This window comes from Serinus canaria, chromosome 4A (genome assembly GCF_022539315.1).
Source record: "Serinus canaria isolate serCan28SL12 chromosome 4A, serCan2020, whole genome shotgun sequence".
Taxonomy (NCBI): domain Eukaryota; kingdom Metazoa; phylum Chordata; class Aves; order Passeriformes; family Fringillidae; genus Serinus; species Serinus canaria.
In genome coordinates, this window is record NC_066318.1 from 5,239,296 (window position 1) to 5,254,377 (window position 15,082).

Sequence of the window (15,082 nt, forward strand, 5' to 3'; positions counted from 1 at the left end):
GAGGAGGAGCGAGGAGGCCGCTCTGGGGCCGGAGAGAGCGGGGCGCACAGAAGGAGGAAGAGCGCGGCCGCCGCGGTGCCGAGCGAGCAGCACCGAGCGGGGGGCGGCCCGTGGGACGGACACCGAGGGCATCGCGGTGGGCACTGCGTGACCCCGAGCTGCCGCCCCGATGGGGCCGGTGTGACCCACCGGCGGAAGCCCAGCAGCCTCACGGCCCCGCTCCCGCTCGGCTGAACCCCAAAAGCTCAGCTCGCTGCCCGCAGCACCCCACAGGAGCCACGGGAGCCCCGCAGGGCGTCTGAGGGGGACGGTGAGTGGGTCGGGTGAGGTCGGACCCCTGGGTGCCACCAGCATGGCCTGTCCTCGCCGCGCACCCGGATGGTGGCCCAGGGCCGCTTTTCCTGTGACCTGCCACCAGGAGAGAAGCGCTTGCTGATCTGCCCCGTGTTCCCTGCAGGCTGGAGGCTCCGTGATGAGGATCATCCGGACCCCCAGCCTCCCCCAGCTGCCCTACCGGTACTCCTGCCACGCTGCCCGGCCGCAGGGCACCCTGTCCCCATGAGCATCACCTCGGTGGCTCCCTGTCACCCGCCGGGACCTGCAGCCAGCGCCACGCTCGAGTGCCGGGGATCCGGTGTCCCCACGCCACCCCCTCCTACACCCGCCCCAGCAGCCCCCGTGACTGCCAGCGGCCCCTGCTGAGCTGGATGTGGCTCTGGGACGGGGACACGGCTCGGCAGGATGGCGGCAGCACGGTGGTACCACCGCGACATCAGCCAGGTGGTGGCCGAGGAGCTGCTGGCCAAGACTGGGCGGGACGGCTCCTTCCTGGTGCGGGACAGCGAGTCGGTGAAGGGGGCATATGCCCTGTGCCTCCTGTGAGTCCCTGCCCTGCCTCTGCCTGTGGCTACTGTGTCTTTGTCCTTTGCCTGCCTCCCTCTGTGCTTCTCCCTGCTCCAGGCACCACCAAAAGCTCATGGAAGAGCTGCAGGGATGTGGGTGGGGTGGGCGGGGTGGCAGCTCCCTGGCACCGAGGTTTGAGTGATCAGGATCAGGGCAGTGGAGCCGTGTCCCTGGGAGCAGGATGAAGGCTGGACCCACAGCCATGCCCAGCACCATGGCTGCTGAATGGGTAACCCCAAATCCAGGGCACACTGAGCTGTTTTGGGCTGCCTGCTGGCCTGTGAGCATCTCCCATGCTGGGGATTTGGGGCTACAGCCCCCAAGATGGGGCCTGTTGCCATCCCCACCCCTGGAACCAGGTGTGCAGCCCCTGAGTGCACTGCTGCCTGCACCCTTCCTGCTCTTCACCCTTCCTGCCTGCTGTCACATGTCTGTGTGGGCAGGTTTGGCAGGATGCACCCCCTTTCCTTCACTGCTCTGGCTCTTTGTGCAAGACAAATTGCAAATTTGGGCTCTGGGGGTGCAGGGCACAAGCCAGAGTCCAGGCTGGTGGCACAGGATGGTGGCACGGGCAGGGATGGGCACTGGCAAGGCAAAGGCTCTGCCTGGCCCAAAGACACGGCACTGTGGGTGCTCCCCCAGTGAGTGCTGGGGGAGTCACAGCTGTCCCGGGCTGGTTGGGAGCAGGGGGACACTGCACATCCTCCTGCAGACTGTGAGCTGGGGGTGATGATTTATTTCTAGAAATGCTGGCTCAGCTCCTCTTCCTGCAGAGGGGACAGGGTGTTTGTCTCAGGGCTGGGCCCCCAGCACTGCCAAGGGCAGCAGAATGGGGCCCTCACCTGCTCTCTCCAGGTTCCAGAGGCACGTCTACACCTACCGCATCCTCCCCGATGAGGAGGGGCTGCTCTCCGTGCAGGTGGGTGCACCCCCGGCCTGGGCGTGGGCGTGGGCAGGATGCAGCTGTGCAGGGCCCGGGGTGCTCGTCCCCCTCCCCGGCGAGGTGGCATCAGCCTGTGGTTTGTTTTCTGCACGAGCTGCAGGATGCGGGTGCTTTGCAGCCACACCAGCTCGGGAGGAGCTGCTTTTGTACAGCATCCCGACACTGTCCCTTCCTGCCACGCCTGGCCACACAGCACCATGGTGCCTGTCCTCACTCGGGGTCTGTCCTCGCTTCAATGTCCCCTCGGGGTTTCTCCTGGTAGCCAGCTCTCTGCAGCTGCCCTTCCTGCTCCCTAAAAAGAGCATCCTGGGTGCCCGCAGGGAGCATCCCCGTCTGCTGAAGGAGGCTGATGTCTCCATGCTCCTCCCCCCGTGGGTGCGGTGTCCAGCTGGCCCTTCCAACTCACCACGGGCACATTTTGAGGGACAGACCCACCGGACACAGCAGGCTGGGGCTGCCCTGGCAGAGGAGGGGATGTGATGGTGCTTCCCCTGCTCTGCCTCCCCAGACCATCCAGGGCATCCAAGCCAAGTGTTTCCGCACCCTCCCCGACCTGATCGGTGCCTACCAGCACCCCAACAACGGGCTGGTGGCCCCCCTGCTGCACCCTGTGCACCGCCCGCGGCCGGAGGAGGACTCGGGTGAGCCGTGGAGGGGCCGGGGGCTGTGCTAGGCTGGGAGCGGGGAGGGTCCCGCTGAGCTGCTGACTCTGCCCACAGACGGGGAAGATGCCCGAGGCTGGGGGCACACAGTGTCGTGTCCCGGCGCTCCCCGCTCCAGCCGAACCCACATCCCGCAGCAGCTGCACCAGAGGCTGCAGGAGCAGGTCCACTGCAGGTAACGCAGCCCTGCCTGCCCCGGGAGATGGGGTGGTCGTGCCCAGGGGAGAACCTCGTGTCCACCCCTCTCCCAGCCCGGCCAGTGACTTCATGGGCTTCATGGCCGAGTACCTGACCCACCACGTGCACGACCTGGAGGCTCTGTGCCACGGGCACCCTCAGCTGCGGCACTTCAGCACCGCGCTCGCCACTGCCTGTCGGGCACTGCACAGGTCAGTGGCCTGGGGACGGTGGGGCTGGAGCGGGGCCACCCACCTGGTACCCGTCCCCTTTCGGTGGCTGTGTCGCGTCAAGGCACGGGAAACGCCCACACCCCCGGTTCTCTCCTCCCCTGCAGCGAGATCGACTTCACGCTGGCGGGTCTGGAGACTCTGGCCAGGGTGTTCGACTCCCCTGTGTCCCCACGCAGCCCGGCCAGGGAGCAGGTGAGTGCCCCCACAGCCCCCAGGGACCTCCTCATCTTGTGGAGCAGCCCAGACCCACAGCGAGGAATTCACCACTCCAGTGCCACCGTGCTGCTCCAAAATTATCCATCCTCCCCTTCAGGGCTTCCTGAACAGCGACCCAGACCTGGAGCTGCTCCTCAACAAGATCTCCACTGTCAACCACCTCCTCTCTTCGCTGGAGAAGAAGGTGCCTGACCCCAGTCATGGTGCAGGGGGAGGCACAGCTCCCCCTCCTAAATTAGCCCCTCTGCCACCCCAAGCTCTGGTGGCAGCACAGCCCAGGCCTCCCAGCTGTCCCAGTGCTCCCAGAACACTGCCTGTCCCTTTGGCAGGTGCTGAAGTCACTGCAGGAGACGGTGACAAGGCACAACCTGGCATTGCCCAGCGTGGCCATGGCCCCCCTGCCAGCTGCCAGGCCCCTGGCCGAGCAGAACTTCGAGGTAAGCCTGGGGACACGGAGGGACCCCGGTGTCACTGCAGGGCAGGTGTGGGGACAGCTCAGAGCCACGTTCCTGTGTGCAGGTGAAGGTGGGCAAGTCACAGCGTGCGGCCCTGACGGTGGATGTGGAGTCGGGGACCGTGACTGTCACCAAGCGAGGCAGTGGGTCCCCAGAGGAGGTGATCCCACAGGATAAAAGTAAGGAGCTGCTGCACTCCTGCTGACTACCCCTGGCATTCTTTGGGGCTGTAGGGTTCCCCGCCATAGGCCTGATGCCACAAGGATGGGCCAGATGGCCTGTCACACCACACACTGCCCCGTGGTGGCAGGTGGGGCCACCATGCTCCCCTGACCCCCATCATTCAGTCCTGCAGCTGATCAAATACCAGAGTGTGCAGAGCAAGGTGAGGCTGGTGTGTGCCCGTGAGAGCCAGAAGAGCCTGAGCAGGGACTTCATCTTCCCCAACGCGCGGGTGAGCAGCACCGCCGTGCCCACGATGTGTCCTGGGGGAATATGGGAAGCAGCAAATCAATGGTCTCAGGACTATGACCACCTCTGCAAGCTGGCTCCTACACCTGGGTTTGAGGTCCACCTGATCCTGGGGTGCTGTGCCCCCCATCTCTCTAAGACACCCTCACCATCCTGCAGAAGCGAGAGGCTTTTTGCCAGCTGCTGCAGCTGATGAAGATCCAGCATTCCAACCTGGATGAGCCTGAGATCATCTCGGTCTATGTCGGGACATGGAATATGGGTAAGGGGCCTGGAGAAGGTGGCCTTGTCCTTGGAGGTTGTTTTGGCTCTTTGTGAGCCTGGCTGGGTTTTGGGAGGTGTCTCAGGAAACCTCAGGTCCGAGCTGATGTTCAGTTTCAGGAGGAGGCTGGAGAAGAACCAATCTGGCTGCCATGGGCTTTTTCTGTCCTGTGGCAATCCACTCACTTGGAGGGTACTGGGGAGACAGAGGAACAGGGATATCACAAGGATTTTGGGCTGTAAATCCCAGCACTACTCTGGGATGCACACAGCTGATCCACAGGGCTGGCAGGCAGCTCCTGGAGATGGGCAGGGCTATGCTAGAGAGGATCTTGGGATGCTGGCATGTCCCCTCTGTGTGACCCATGTCCCTGCCCGCAGGCAGCACGCCCCCACCCCGCTCCCTGGCCTCCTGGCTGACCTCGAGGGGCTTGGGGCGCACACAGGACGAGACCACAGCCTGCATCCCCCACGACATCTACGTCATCGGCACCCAGGAGAACTCCCTGGGCGACCGCGAGTGGGTTGAATTCCTCTGCGCCTCCCTCAAGACCCTCATGGCCATCGACTACCGAGTGGTAACGGCGGGCACAGCCAGCCCCTGGCAGGCCTGGGGGGCTGGGAACCAGCAGCCATCGCCCTACAGCTCCTCCCCCACCCCAAATCAGCCCAGGGAAGATCCTGTGCCCCACAGCCTCCACGAGTGCTGTCCCCAGGAGTCAGGGTCATGCTGACCTACCTGTGTGTCCAGCCCCATCCTCCTGGCTGTGGGGCAGGATGGGGGGCAGGCAGGCTGACCCCTGCCCCACCACAGGTGGCCCTGCAGTGCCTGTGGAGCATCAAGATCGTGGTGCTGGTGAAGCCAGAGCACCAGCGGCGCATCAGCCACGTCCACACCTCCAGCGTGAAAACTGGGATTGCCAACACGCTGGGTAGGGAGGGGATGGGGCTGGGAGATGATCCTTAGGGAGGGGACAGCCTGAGGGCCAGCACAGGACCCCTGGGCTCCCCCAGAGCTCAGTGGTGGCCCATCCCTGCAGGGAACAAGGGAGCTGTGGGCGTCTCCTTCCTTTTCAATGGGACGTCCTTCGGCTTCGTCAACTGCCACCTGGCCTCTGGCAGCGAGAAAACCCACAGGTGATGCAGGGATGGGGAGGGTGGGGCTGCCACGGGGCAGGTGGGTGTCTCAGGGGCTTGGAGGAGCCCTGAGGGGCTGTCCCTGTCTCCACCTAACAGGAATAGAATAAGAGTGAGGTGTCCACGGCATGGCTCATGCGGTGCTGCTGTCCCCCTGCAGGCGTAACCAGAACTACAGTGACATCCTGCACTCCCTGGCCCTGGGGGACAAACGTCTGGGGGGCTTCGACCTCACCCTGCGCTTCACCCACCTCTTCTGGTTCGGGGACCTCAACTACCGCCTGGACATGGATGTGCAGGTGAGACCCTGCGGGTGACAGGCTAGGGACAGCGGGGGAGAGGAGCCCAGGGAGCCACTGTCCCTTCCCTGGCACAGGACATCCTCACCCACATCGTCAAGAAGGAGTTTCAAGCCCTCCTGGTTGTTGACCAGCTCAACATGGAGCGGGAGAAGAACAAGGTGTTCCTACGGTTCAGTGAGTGTGGGGACAAGGGTGCTGCTCCTCCCACTGTGACAGTCCCCCCAGCCCTCAAAGTCCCCTCTCCGGCACAGCCCTGCACGAGATGCTGAGAGCCTGGGGGACCTTGGTGTGCACTGGGCTAGGGGAGCCAGCCATGGGTGTGAGCCTGCTGTGGGGAACATGACACCCCATGGGACAGGCAGGGACCATGGCTCCCATGCCACCTGTGTATCTTGATTCCAGGTGAGGGTGACATCTCCTTCCCTCCCACGTACCGGTACGAGCGGGGCACCCGGGACACCTACGTGTGGCAGAAGTCCAAGCCCACAGGGGTGAGTTCCAGAGGCCTCCCTCCAAGCAGGACCTCTCTGGGGACAGGGACAGCAGGGTGCTGAGGGGGCTGCGTGGTGATGCTCAGTCCCCACAGCTACATTAGCCTGTTCCCTACCAAACCAGGGTCTGGGCAGGATGGAATTCACCTTTTGGGGTGCTGGGATGCTCTTCTAGGCAGGGGAACCCAGACCTGAGAGGCTGCTGGACCAGCTGCTTTCTCTGTTTGTAGATGAGGATCAATGTGCCCTCGTGGTGTGACCGCATCCTGTGGAAGTCACACCCAGAGACCCACGTGGTCTGTAACTCCTACGGTGAGTGAGACCCTGGGGACACAGCAGCAGGGGTGGCCAGTGCTGCCCAGGACCCCAGGGCTCTGGGACCCTCCCCAAGCTGCCCCTCCTGCCATCCAGGCTGCACCGATGACATCGTGACCAGTGATCACTCACCTGTCTTTGCCACCTTTGAGGTGGGAGTGACGTCGCAGTTTGTGCCCAAGGAGGGTAAGGGCTGGGGTCTGTCACCTGTTGGGCCAGGTTTGGGGTGAGCCCTGGCACACCCTGACCTTCCAGGATCTGTCTGTAGCTCCTGGCTCTGGCCCAGAGGCACTGGCCTGCATTGAGTGGGAGAGCATTGAGGTGATCCTGAAAACCACCAGCCACAGCAAGTGCTACATCGAGTTCCACTCCTACTGCCTGGAGGGTGAGGGGGTGCCTGGGGTGCTGGGCGTGACTGTGGGGGTGACCTAGCCTGGCTGGAGCTGTGTGCCCCTCTGTCCCCCCCCAGAGGTGCAGCGGAGCGGGGAGAACACCTTCCAGAACTGTGACATCCCTGGGTTCCTCAAGCTGGGCTGGTCCTCCAAGCATCTGCCTGTGGTAGGCAGCCCTGGAGCATCCTCATTCCCATCCCTGCCTCTGGCTCTGTACCCTGAGTCCCAAGGGGAGCTGCAGCTGTCATCACCCCCCCTGTGCCCCCCACCCCGTGGCAGCCCCCCCAAGCCTGTCCTCTCTGTGCACAGCTGAACCCCATCCTGCCTGACCTGGAGTACCTGGGGGACCAGCACCTGCTCCTCAGCATCAAGGGCGTGGAGAGCTGCGAGTCCTACGGTATGTGGGGATGGTGACACTGGGGCCACCATGGTGGCAGGGGGATGCTAAGCACAGACCTCAGGTTACAGCCTGCTGGGTGTGAGGTTGGGAGCTTGGCAGGAGGGACCCTGGCACCCACCCTGCTCCGGGAGCTGCTGCTCACGGGGGGCTCCCGTGTCCCCTGCGCCCCGGGGGCTGACGCTGTGCCCGCAGGCGAGTGCTGCCTCGCCCTGAGGTCAGCGATCAGCACCACGGCTCAGCAGTTCGAGACGTTCCTGTTCCACCGTGGGGAGGAGACAGGCTCCGTGCGCGGCTGGATGCGGGTCCGGGTCCCCCGGGGCCGGAGCGGCACCCGCGAGAGGCTCTACGGTAACGGCGGCCGCGCGCAGCCCCCTCCTGGTGCCCTGGGCTCGGGGACATCCTGGGCCACATTGCCCTTTGGCCCGCGGCCGTGGGGTGAGGCCAGACCTCGCTGCCTTTGCAGAGTGGATCAGCTTTGAGGAGGAGGATGCTGAGCCGGCGGCAGAGCCCCCGACGTGTCCCAAGCCACCCCCGCAGCGCCTCAGGTACCCCAGGCGGGCTCGGCCGTGCCGCAGCCCCACGGTGGGGGGGATGCTGAGCCCTTTCCCTCTCTGTGCTTCGCAGGAGCCGCCCCCGCAGCCTCCCGGAGCCGGCCACGGGCTACACCAACCCTGCCTACTTCATCTTCGAGGGAGTGCCCAACGCGTGGCTCCCGGCCCCCGGAGAAGCCCCCAGGAAACAGGCAGAGGGCCCGGCCGGGGGCCAGCGCTGCCGGAGCCCCGCTGGACGGCGAGTCCCGTTGCCCTCAGAGGAGGAGTCGTGGTGTGGCCGGCCCCGCTGTGGGCCACTGAGCCCGTCCCCTGGGCATCCCCTCAGCCCCCCGAGAGCGGGCCACCACAAGAGACCCAAGTCGGCTGTCCTGACGAGGGATGCGCTGGGGCTGGGCGACTGCTCGCTGTATCTGGCCACTCACCTGAGCCAGCTGGAGCAGGTGTCCCCGCAGTGCAGGGGGGACAGGCAGGAGCTCCCACGGCGGCAGACACAGCACGCCTTGGAGCCGCCACCGCGGCCCTCTCGGGAGGCGCCGAGGCCGCTCGGGAAGCGGGGAGCGTTCGGTGCCTTGGACCTGGAGGCTCAGCCTGCTCCTCCCGCCGACCTGCAGCCTGCCAGGATGTAGCGACAGCTGTGCCCGGCCCTGCGCACCCTGGTGCCCTCGCAGCTGCTCCCTCCTGCCCAGCCCTGCTCAGACGGTGTTCCCGGAGGAATTTCCCTTTGCTTCCCTTTGCTCTCACTCTCCAGAATAAATCGTCAGGGACTGGGTGTGTGTTTGCACACCTGCTTCTACAAAAGAGCAGGCAGAAAAAGTGCCGAGCCAGGTGGAGAAAACACCAAGGCATTGCTCCCAGCTCTCCCCATCCCATGGGAACCCTGCACATCCCAGCCCTCGAGGCTGCCCTTGCCCATCGCAAAGCTGACGGGTGTCACTGCCCTTGACCCGCCCGCTCTGCTCTGCCCAGCACTGGCAGAGGGGCACCCCCTCAAAAACACAGGGACACGCCGATCGATCCGGCAGTGTCCTGGCTGCGCGACACGCGCAGTGGCCCCGGTTTGGAAACACGATGCCCGGGCTGGCCTCAAGGTGGCAGTGGCCACCTTTGTCCCCAGCATCGCCCTTCAGGGCTGGGGGCCAGCGAACAGCCCCGCGGGCACTGCGGGATCCCGGGGCCAGCGGGACAGGAGGGCTGTCCTGGGGCGGGTGAGGGGCCACGGGCCCCAGGGATGGGGGCTGTGACCCTCGTGGCTGAGGGACTGTGACCTCCGTGAGACACCAGCCGTGGTCACCGTGGGCAGAGGGACACAGCCCATGGGTGAGGGACTATGGACCTTGTGGTTGAGTGACCACAAGTGACGGTCCCCATGGGCGGGAGGGACCCTGTGATCACCATGAGCGGGGGGGACACGGTGCCCATGGGTGAGGGGCTATGCCCTCGTGGTTGACCGGCTGCGGTGTTCCTGAGAAAAGGCTGTGACCGCATTGGGGAGGCCACCATGCCCCACGTCCGGGGGCTGCAGGTGGCCCAAAGCCTGGGCAACAGAGGGATGGGAGCGCAGTGGGGCTGAGCCCTGCGGCAGCTCCTGCCTCCGCCTCTGCCCGCCTCCAGCCCTGCCTTCCCTGGGCACTTTGCTACCGGCCGCGGGAAGCGGGAGAGGGCACACTCGGCCCGACAGGGCACGGCCAGGGCCGCCTGCAGACTCCCGGCATGGCCCCGTCCCGCGTGGAGAACAGGCTCTCCCCGTGGAGGCCCCACTCCTGAGAGCCGCCCAGGTGTGCAGGTGAGCCGGGGCAGCCCCTGTGTTTGGTGACAGCCGGGAGGGACAGCCCTGCAATAGTCACGAGGTCCCAGCTGGGCTCTGGGGGTGAGGGACAGAGATGGGATCTGCAGGTCTGGGTGGGTGCAGGGTGGGGGTCAGCCAGTTCTCACCAGCCCTCCACCACCCCAAATCCTTCTGTACCTCCTCCTCTCTAACATGCCACCTCCTTCCACTGTCACTGAGGGCCTTCATCTGTCCCAGTGTGGCCCCCTCCTCTCCTTCCCCCAAATCCCTGTCTCATCATGGGTTGGAGCTGCCCTAGTGCTGCCGTGGCTCAGCCTGACCTGTGGGCTCCTACTTGCTCTCAGCGAGGTGGGGGACAGGGCCAGCCCAGCAAGGCTGGAAAGGAGCCCTCACCCCCACCCTGCCCAGGGTCACCTCGGGGCAGGGGATGGGGTGGACAGCAAGGGAAACACCCGACCCTACTGGTGTCCCTGGGTCCCTGGGGAGGTGTCCCGGCAGAGCGTGCCTTGGCTGCTCTTCCAGGCAAGGGGAAGGATTGGAATTAGGTCACATCCCCTTGTGCCGGGGCTTTGGCTGCACCAACCACGTGGCGATTAGGGACAAGGGTCCTTCTGCAGGATGTTTTGCATAATTTCTCCTTGTTTTGCAATTTCCAAGGGCTTAGGCGAGGAGAAAAGCCCTGCTTTTCCCATGCTCCAGCAGCAGCCGGTCCCAGGCTCACCCATCTCTTGGCAGCTGCTCCAAAATCCGCTCCCACCTCCCCTCTCCGAGCTCCTGCTTCTGCTCCATGGTCCCCAGCACCACCATTCCTATCCTGTCCCACCAGCAGGACTTTGGCTCCAGGGCAGGTTCTGCTCTGGTGTTGTCTCACTCCTCCATTTTACTGGAGCCTTTCCAACACCTCCTTGAATCCCCAGGGCTGGGGGAAACCTTGGATCCCACCAGGACTGGTGCTGCCAGTAGGACCAAAGGACAGTTCTGGCTGGGAACCTCTGCAGGACCAAGAGCCAGGGAAAAGCTGCCAATCCTGTGGCCAAGGGCATCATGTGCTCTGAACTTGTGTCACATGGCTGGCCCCTGCCCCTTCCCACTGGCCCATGGCTCTTGCTGCATTTTCCAGGACCTCCCTTGCTGCTTCCTGGGGAAAACCACTCCAAAGACACCATCCCTGGGGGATGTGCCTGCCATGGACAAGGGGTTCTGCAGCATTCCTTGGACATCCCCAAAATGGGCAGAACAAGAGCATCATCTCTTCCTACAGCACCTTCCACCTCCCTGCTTCAAGTCCTTTCCCTGCAGCACCTTCCATCTCCTTCCTGCTCCAACAATCAATCCCAACTCTTGGTTCACACCTTGATCTCTCTTCAAAAACCACAGTCAAGGATTGTTTTGCTAGGAATGTCAGCAAGAAATAGGAATGGGGCTGGTGGTGATGTGTCCTCAGGCTAGACTAATATGACTCATTAATTTCAATCACTGATTTTGGTCATGACTAAGATAACGAAGCAAGAAAGTTGTTAAGATATAACTTGCCAAATGTCAACTGCGTTTCTATATTTTGGTGGTTATCCTCAAAGGAATGTGCTTGGGAATGGTTAAATCCCACTGCTGACTGTGCTCAGGCTGTAACAGCTGCCAGAAGCTGAGGGTGCCTGTGCTCTCCTCTGAGCAGTCCAGCAGTTCACAGCTGCTCAGGATTTTTCCTCATGTATTTTTCACACTTGATTATTAACTTTTATGTACTTTCTTCTCCACATCTGAATTGGTTGGTGACCTGTGTCACGAACACTGATCCTGCAGCAGCTCTGCTCTGCTCAGGCTCAAGGCTTTGTGTTCCCTTGCACTCAGAGGTTGGAAGAGGCAACAAAATCTCTTGGTCCCTCATGTCCTCAGCAGCTTGGGGACATGTGGCTGCCAGGCCAGGACCACCACTGGCACCCCGCTTGCAAGCCCAGGTTTTCCTACCGCCCGTTTTCCCTCCTAGTTCTGAGAAAACAAACCAAGTTCTCCCCACTGTTAATGTTTGATCAGGACCTGCCTGTTGCTCTCTGAACTCATCCCTGCAATAAAGGCAGGAGCTGTGGCGGGCCAGGAGCTGCAGGGTGTTGGATGTGGGCCCGGAGCTCAGCCCGCAACTCAAACAGAGCCCCAGGAGCAGGGCTGGAGGGGCCTCCGCTGTCCCATCTGCCTGCTGAGTCATTTATGAGCATCTCTGTCAACCCCAGCTATCTCTCCAGGCAGGGTATGGCAGGGATGATCCCACAGAGACATCCCAAAGCTATTCCTGCTGGGAGAAGCCTGCACATCCTCAGGGAAAAGGGAAACAGGAGGGGATGATGAGGGAGCCAAGAAATGAAGGAGCCTGAGGGGATGTGTCCTTCCACCTTGCAGCACCAGCTCCAGCTAAAGTGCATCCCTGAGCCCTGAGTCCTCCCCTGTCCTGGTGCCTGTCACCTCCTGGGTGAGCTCTGAACAAAAGGAATTTTGTCAATCAAATATGGTTTTGGCTACACCCTGATCTCTGCCAGCAGCACAGCAGCTCCTGCTCCCAAGTTACTCATCCAAGCATCCATCCTCTGTTGAAGGAGTCGTTTCACCAGGGATGGTGGAGAGTGTGGAGGGGCCAAGTTCCAGGCAGCCCTTACCAGTCCTTTGCTGGACATCACGGAGGTGGCAGACCCTTCCTTTTCTTTCAAGAAGAGAGCTCTGAACTTTGACAGCTTGTCCTCATGCAGACTTCCCAGGAGTCCACAGATCCCAGCCTTTGATCCCAGCACAGCCAGGAGGGTCCTGCCTGCCTTGTGAGCTTGCTCTGCCTTGAGCTGGGACTTGACTCTGGCAGCTCCTCTCCACAGGGCTCAACTCATCCTTCCCTATGGAAAACACCCAGCAGCCAGCAGTTCCTCGCTGTCCAGGGACTCTCTCTCCCAAAAGCTCCTTTAACAACCCCCCCCAGGATTTCTCCGGGCCACAACATTCCCCCAGACAAGCCTTTCTTCTCCTCCCGCCTTTCTTCTCCCAAGGAGCCCTCCGGGAGCAGCAGCATTGTCAGGATGGTGCCAATTAGGCTGAGGCAGCTTCCAAGAGGCTGTGCCAGCCCCAACTGGGGGCTGCTGGTGCCCATCAGGGTCTCATTGTTCGGCGGCCGTGGGGCTGTGCCCGGCGGGGCCGGTGCGGGCTCTGTCCCCAGCCCGCTCCCGGCTCCCTGCACCAGCTCAAAGGAGTAATTAATGTGTTATTAATGGGTATCTGTGCAGGGGCTGCGGACTGGAGGCTTGGCCGAGCCTGCTCTCCCCCGCCCCGGCTCCTCACGTGCGAGTTGAGAAAAACCAGAGAACCATCCAAGTGGCCGGAGCTCCTGGAGGGGGAGAAAATCTGGCAGCTTTGGCTCCTTTCCACGCTTTGTGCCTGACAATGGTCGGGATCAGTGACTAGTGTGCTTTTATGAACTGCTCCCTAGGTCTGGCTGGCACACCATGGCCACTTCAGTGAGGATGTTCCCAGTTTCCCTGTGGACACTGACGCCGGCTCCCTGGCCAGGGGGGAACACCACAGCAGCACCTGAGGCTAAGTGTGTCTTCGACGAAGAGTTCAAGTTCATCCTGCTGCCCATCTCCTACAGCATCGTCTTTGTGGTGGGGCTGCCCCTCAACTCCTGGGCCCTGTGGATGTTCATCTCCCGGATGAGGCCCTGGAATGCCACCACTACCTACATGGTCAACCTGGCCCTCTCAGACATGCTCTACGTCCTGTCCCTGCCCACCCTGGTCTATTATTACGCCGATCGCAACAATTGGCCCTTCGGGACAGGGCTGTGCAAGATCGTGCGCTTCCTCTTCTATGCCAACCTCTACAGCAGCATCCTCTTCCTCACCTGCATCAGCGTGCACCGCTACGTGGGCATCTGCCACCCCATCCGCTCCCTCAAGTGGGTGAAGACCAAGCACGCCCGCATCATCTGCGTGGCTGCCTGGCTCGTGGTCATCATCTGCCTCATCCCCAACCTCATCTTCGTCACCACCAGCTCCAAGGGCAACACCACCCTATGCCACGACACCACCAAGCCCGAGGAGTTTGACCACTATGTGCACTACAGCTCCTCCATCATGGCCCTGCTCTTTGGGGTGCCCTTCCTGGTCATTGTGCTGTGCTACTGCCTGATGGCCAAGCGGCTCTGCAAGCCCAGCTTCTCCAGCCCCAGCCTCCGCATGCCCTCCTACAAGAGGCGCTCCATCAAGATGATCATCGTGGTGCTCACTGTCTTTGCTATCTGCTTCGTGCCCTTCCACATCACCCGCACCCTCTACTACACCTCCCGCTACTTCCAGGCTGACTGCAGGACCCTCAACATCATCAACTTCAGCTACAAGATCACGCGGCCACTGGCCAGCATCAACAGCTGCCTCGACCCCATCCTGTACTTCATGGCCGGGGACAAGTACCGGGGCCGGCTGCGCCGCGGGGCCACCCAGCGCCTCCAGTCTGTGCCCACGCTGGACCTGGCCCTGGTGTCACCCTTCGCAGACAGCCTCACAGATGGCAGCCACATGGCCAGTGTCACCCGAGGGACCGGGACCGCACACAGCGGGGGCGGGTGCTGAGGGGGTCCGCAGCCTCAGCCCTGGAGCTCCCTCCAGGAGCTGCAGCCCCTCAGGGCACTGACAAGTGCCCAGACCTGAGCTGTCCCTGCCCAGCCCTGCAGGGCTGAGGGCTGGAGGCCCCAGGTTGGTCCCAGCCCTGTGAGACCATGGGAGGAGGGTGCTGGTGCTGGTCAGGGCAGGAGAGCCCCTGGGCACTCATGGGAATGGAGAGGACACTGAGGAGGCTCTTTTGGGGCAGCAGGCTGCTGTTCCATCCCTGAACTCCTGGGGACGCATGGGGCTGACAAGTCACTAAAGAAAAAGGACACTGGTGCCTCCCTGGGCAGGCACAGCTCTTCCAGGTGACTCAGTGGTGACATGCAGGGACCAGACTGAACCTGGGGACAGAGCCCGTGTTGGGCGGATTCTCAGAGATGTCCCTGTCACACTGCTGGCCTCAGCAAAGGGGGAGGGACATGGCCTGGGGCACTTGCTGCCCATGACCCCCAATAAAGCCCCTTCCCCTCTCTACACTCAGGCCTGTTTCTCCCTGCAGCATAAGGAAGAGGGACAAGACAATCATCCTCACCCCAGAGAAAATCTTGTGGGGCAGGTCTGGAGGGATGAGCTGGAGCTCCCGCAGGGACAGGAAGGTCCTTGGGAATTTCCCTTTATGGGTGTTTGCTCCACAAATGTTTACCCAGCCCTTTTGTTTGACCAAGTGCCTGCGCAGAGCAGCATGCTGAGATTGGTATCAGTGCTGTTGACTCTCCCAGGCCAGCCTGGCAGGAATGGGATAGGGCTGTC

The 15,082-nt window shown here is 62.6% G+C and overlaps 2 protein-coding genes across 2 annotated transcripts; both read left to right on the top strand.

The window, feature by feature from the left end:
• The first annotated feature begins 31 nt into the window (after window positions 1-31).
• LOC103816565 (phosphatidylinositol 3,4,5-trisphosphate 5-phosphatase 2-like) lies at window positions 32-8,678 on the top strand. The gene is given in 28 exon segments (XM_050974527.1): window positions 32-310; window positions 458-878; window positions 1,759-1,822; window positions 2,355-2,487; window positions 2,566-2,683; window positions 2,760-2,897; window positions 3,023-3,110; window positions 3,232-3,318; window positions 3,464-3,571; window positions 3,654-3,768; window positions 3,937-4,043; window positions 4,220-4,322; window positions 4,703-4,916; window positions 4,918-5,078; window positions 5,081-5,113; window positions 5,116-5,253; window positions 5,362-5,458; window positions 5,619-5,757; window positions 5,835-5,934; window positions 6,163-6,251; window positions 6,482-6,563; window positions 6,663-6,752; window positions 6,835-6,951; window positions 7,036-7,124; window positions 7,268-7,355; window positions 7,551-7,706; window positions 7,822-7,903; window positions 7,983-8,678. Coding segments are annotated over 27 exon segments (3,426 nt in total). The 5' UTR covers window positions 32-310; window positions 458-741; the 3' UTR covers window positions 8,536-8,678.
• An 854-nt stretch (window positions 8,679-9,532) lies between these two features.
• On the top strand, window positions 9,533-14,808 carry P2RY4 (pyrimidinergic receptor P2Y4). Its single transcript, XM_009090410.4, has 2 exons — window positions 9,533-9,692; window positions 13,156-14,808. The coding sequence occupies exon 2, from the start codon at window positions 13,172-13,174 to the stop codon at window positions 14,294-14,296; it is 1,125 nt and encodes a 374-aa protein (XP_009088658.1). The 5' UTR covers window positions 9,533-9,692; window positions 13,156-13,171; the 3' UTR covers window positions 14,297-14,808.
• Window positions 14,809-15,082: the final 274 nt, after the last annotated feature.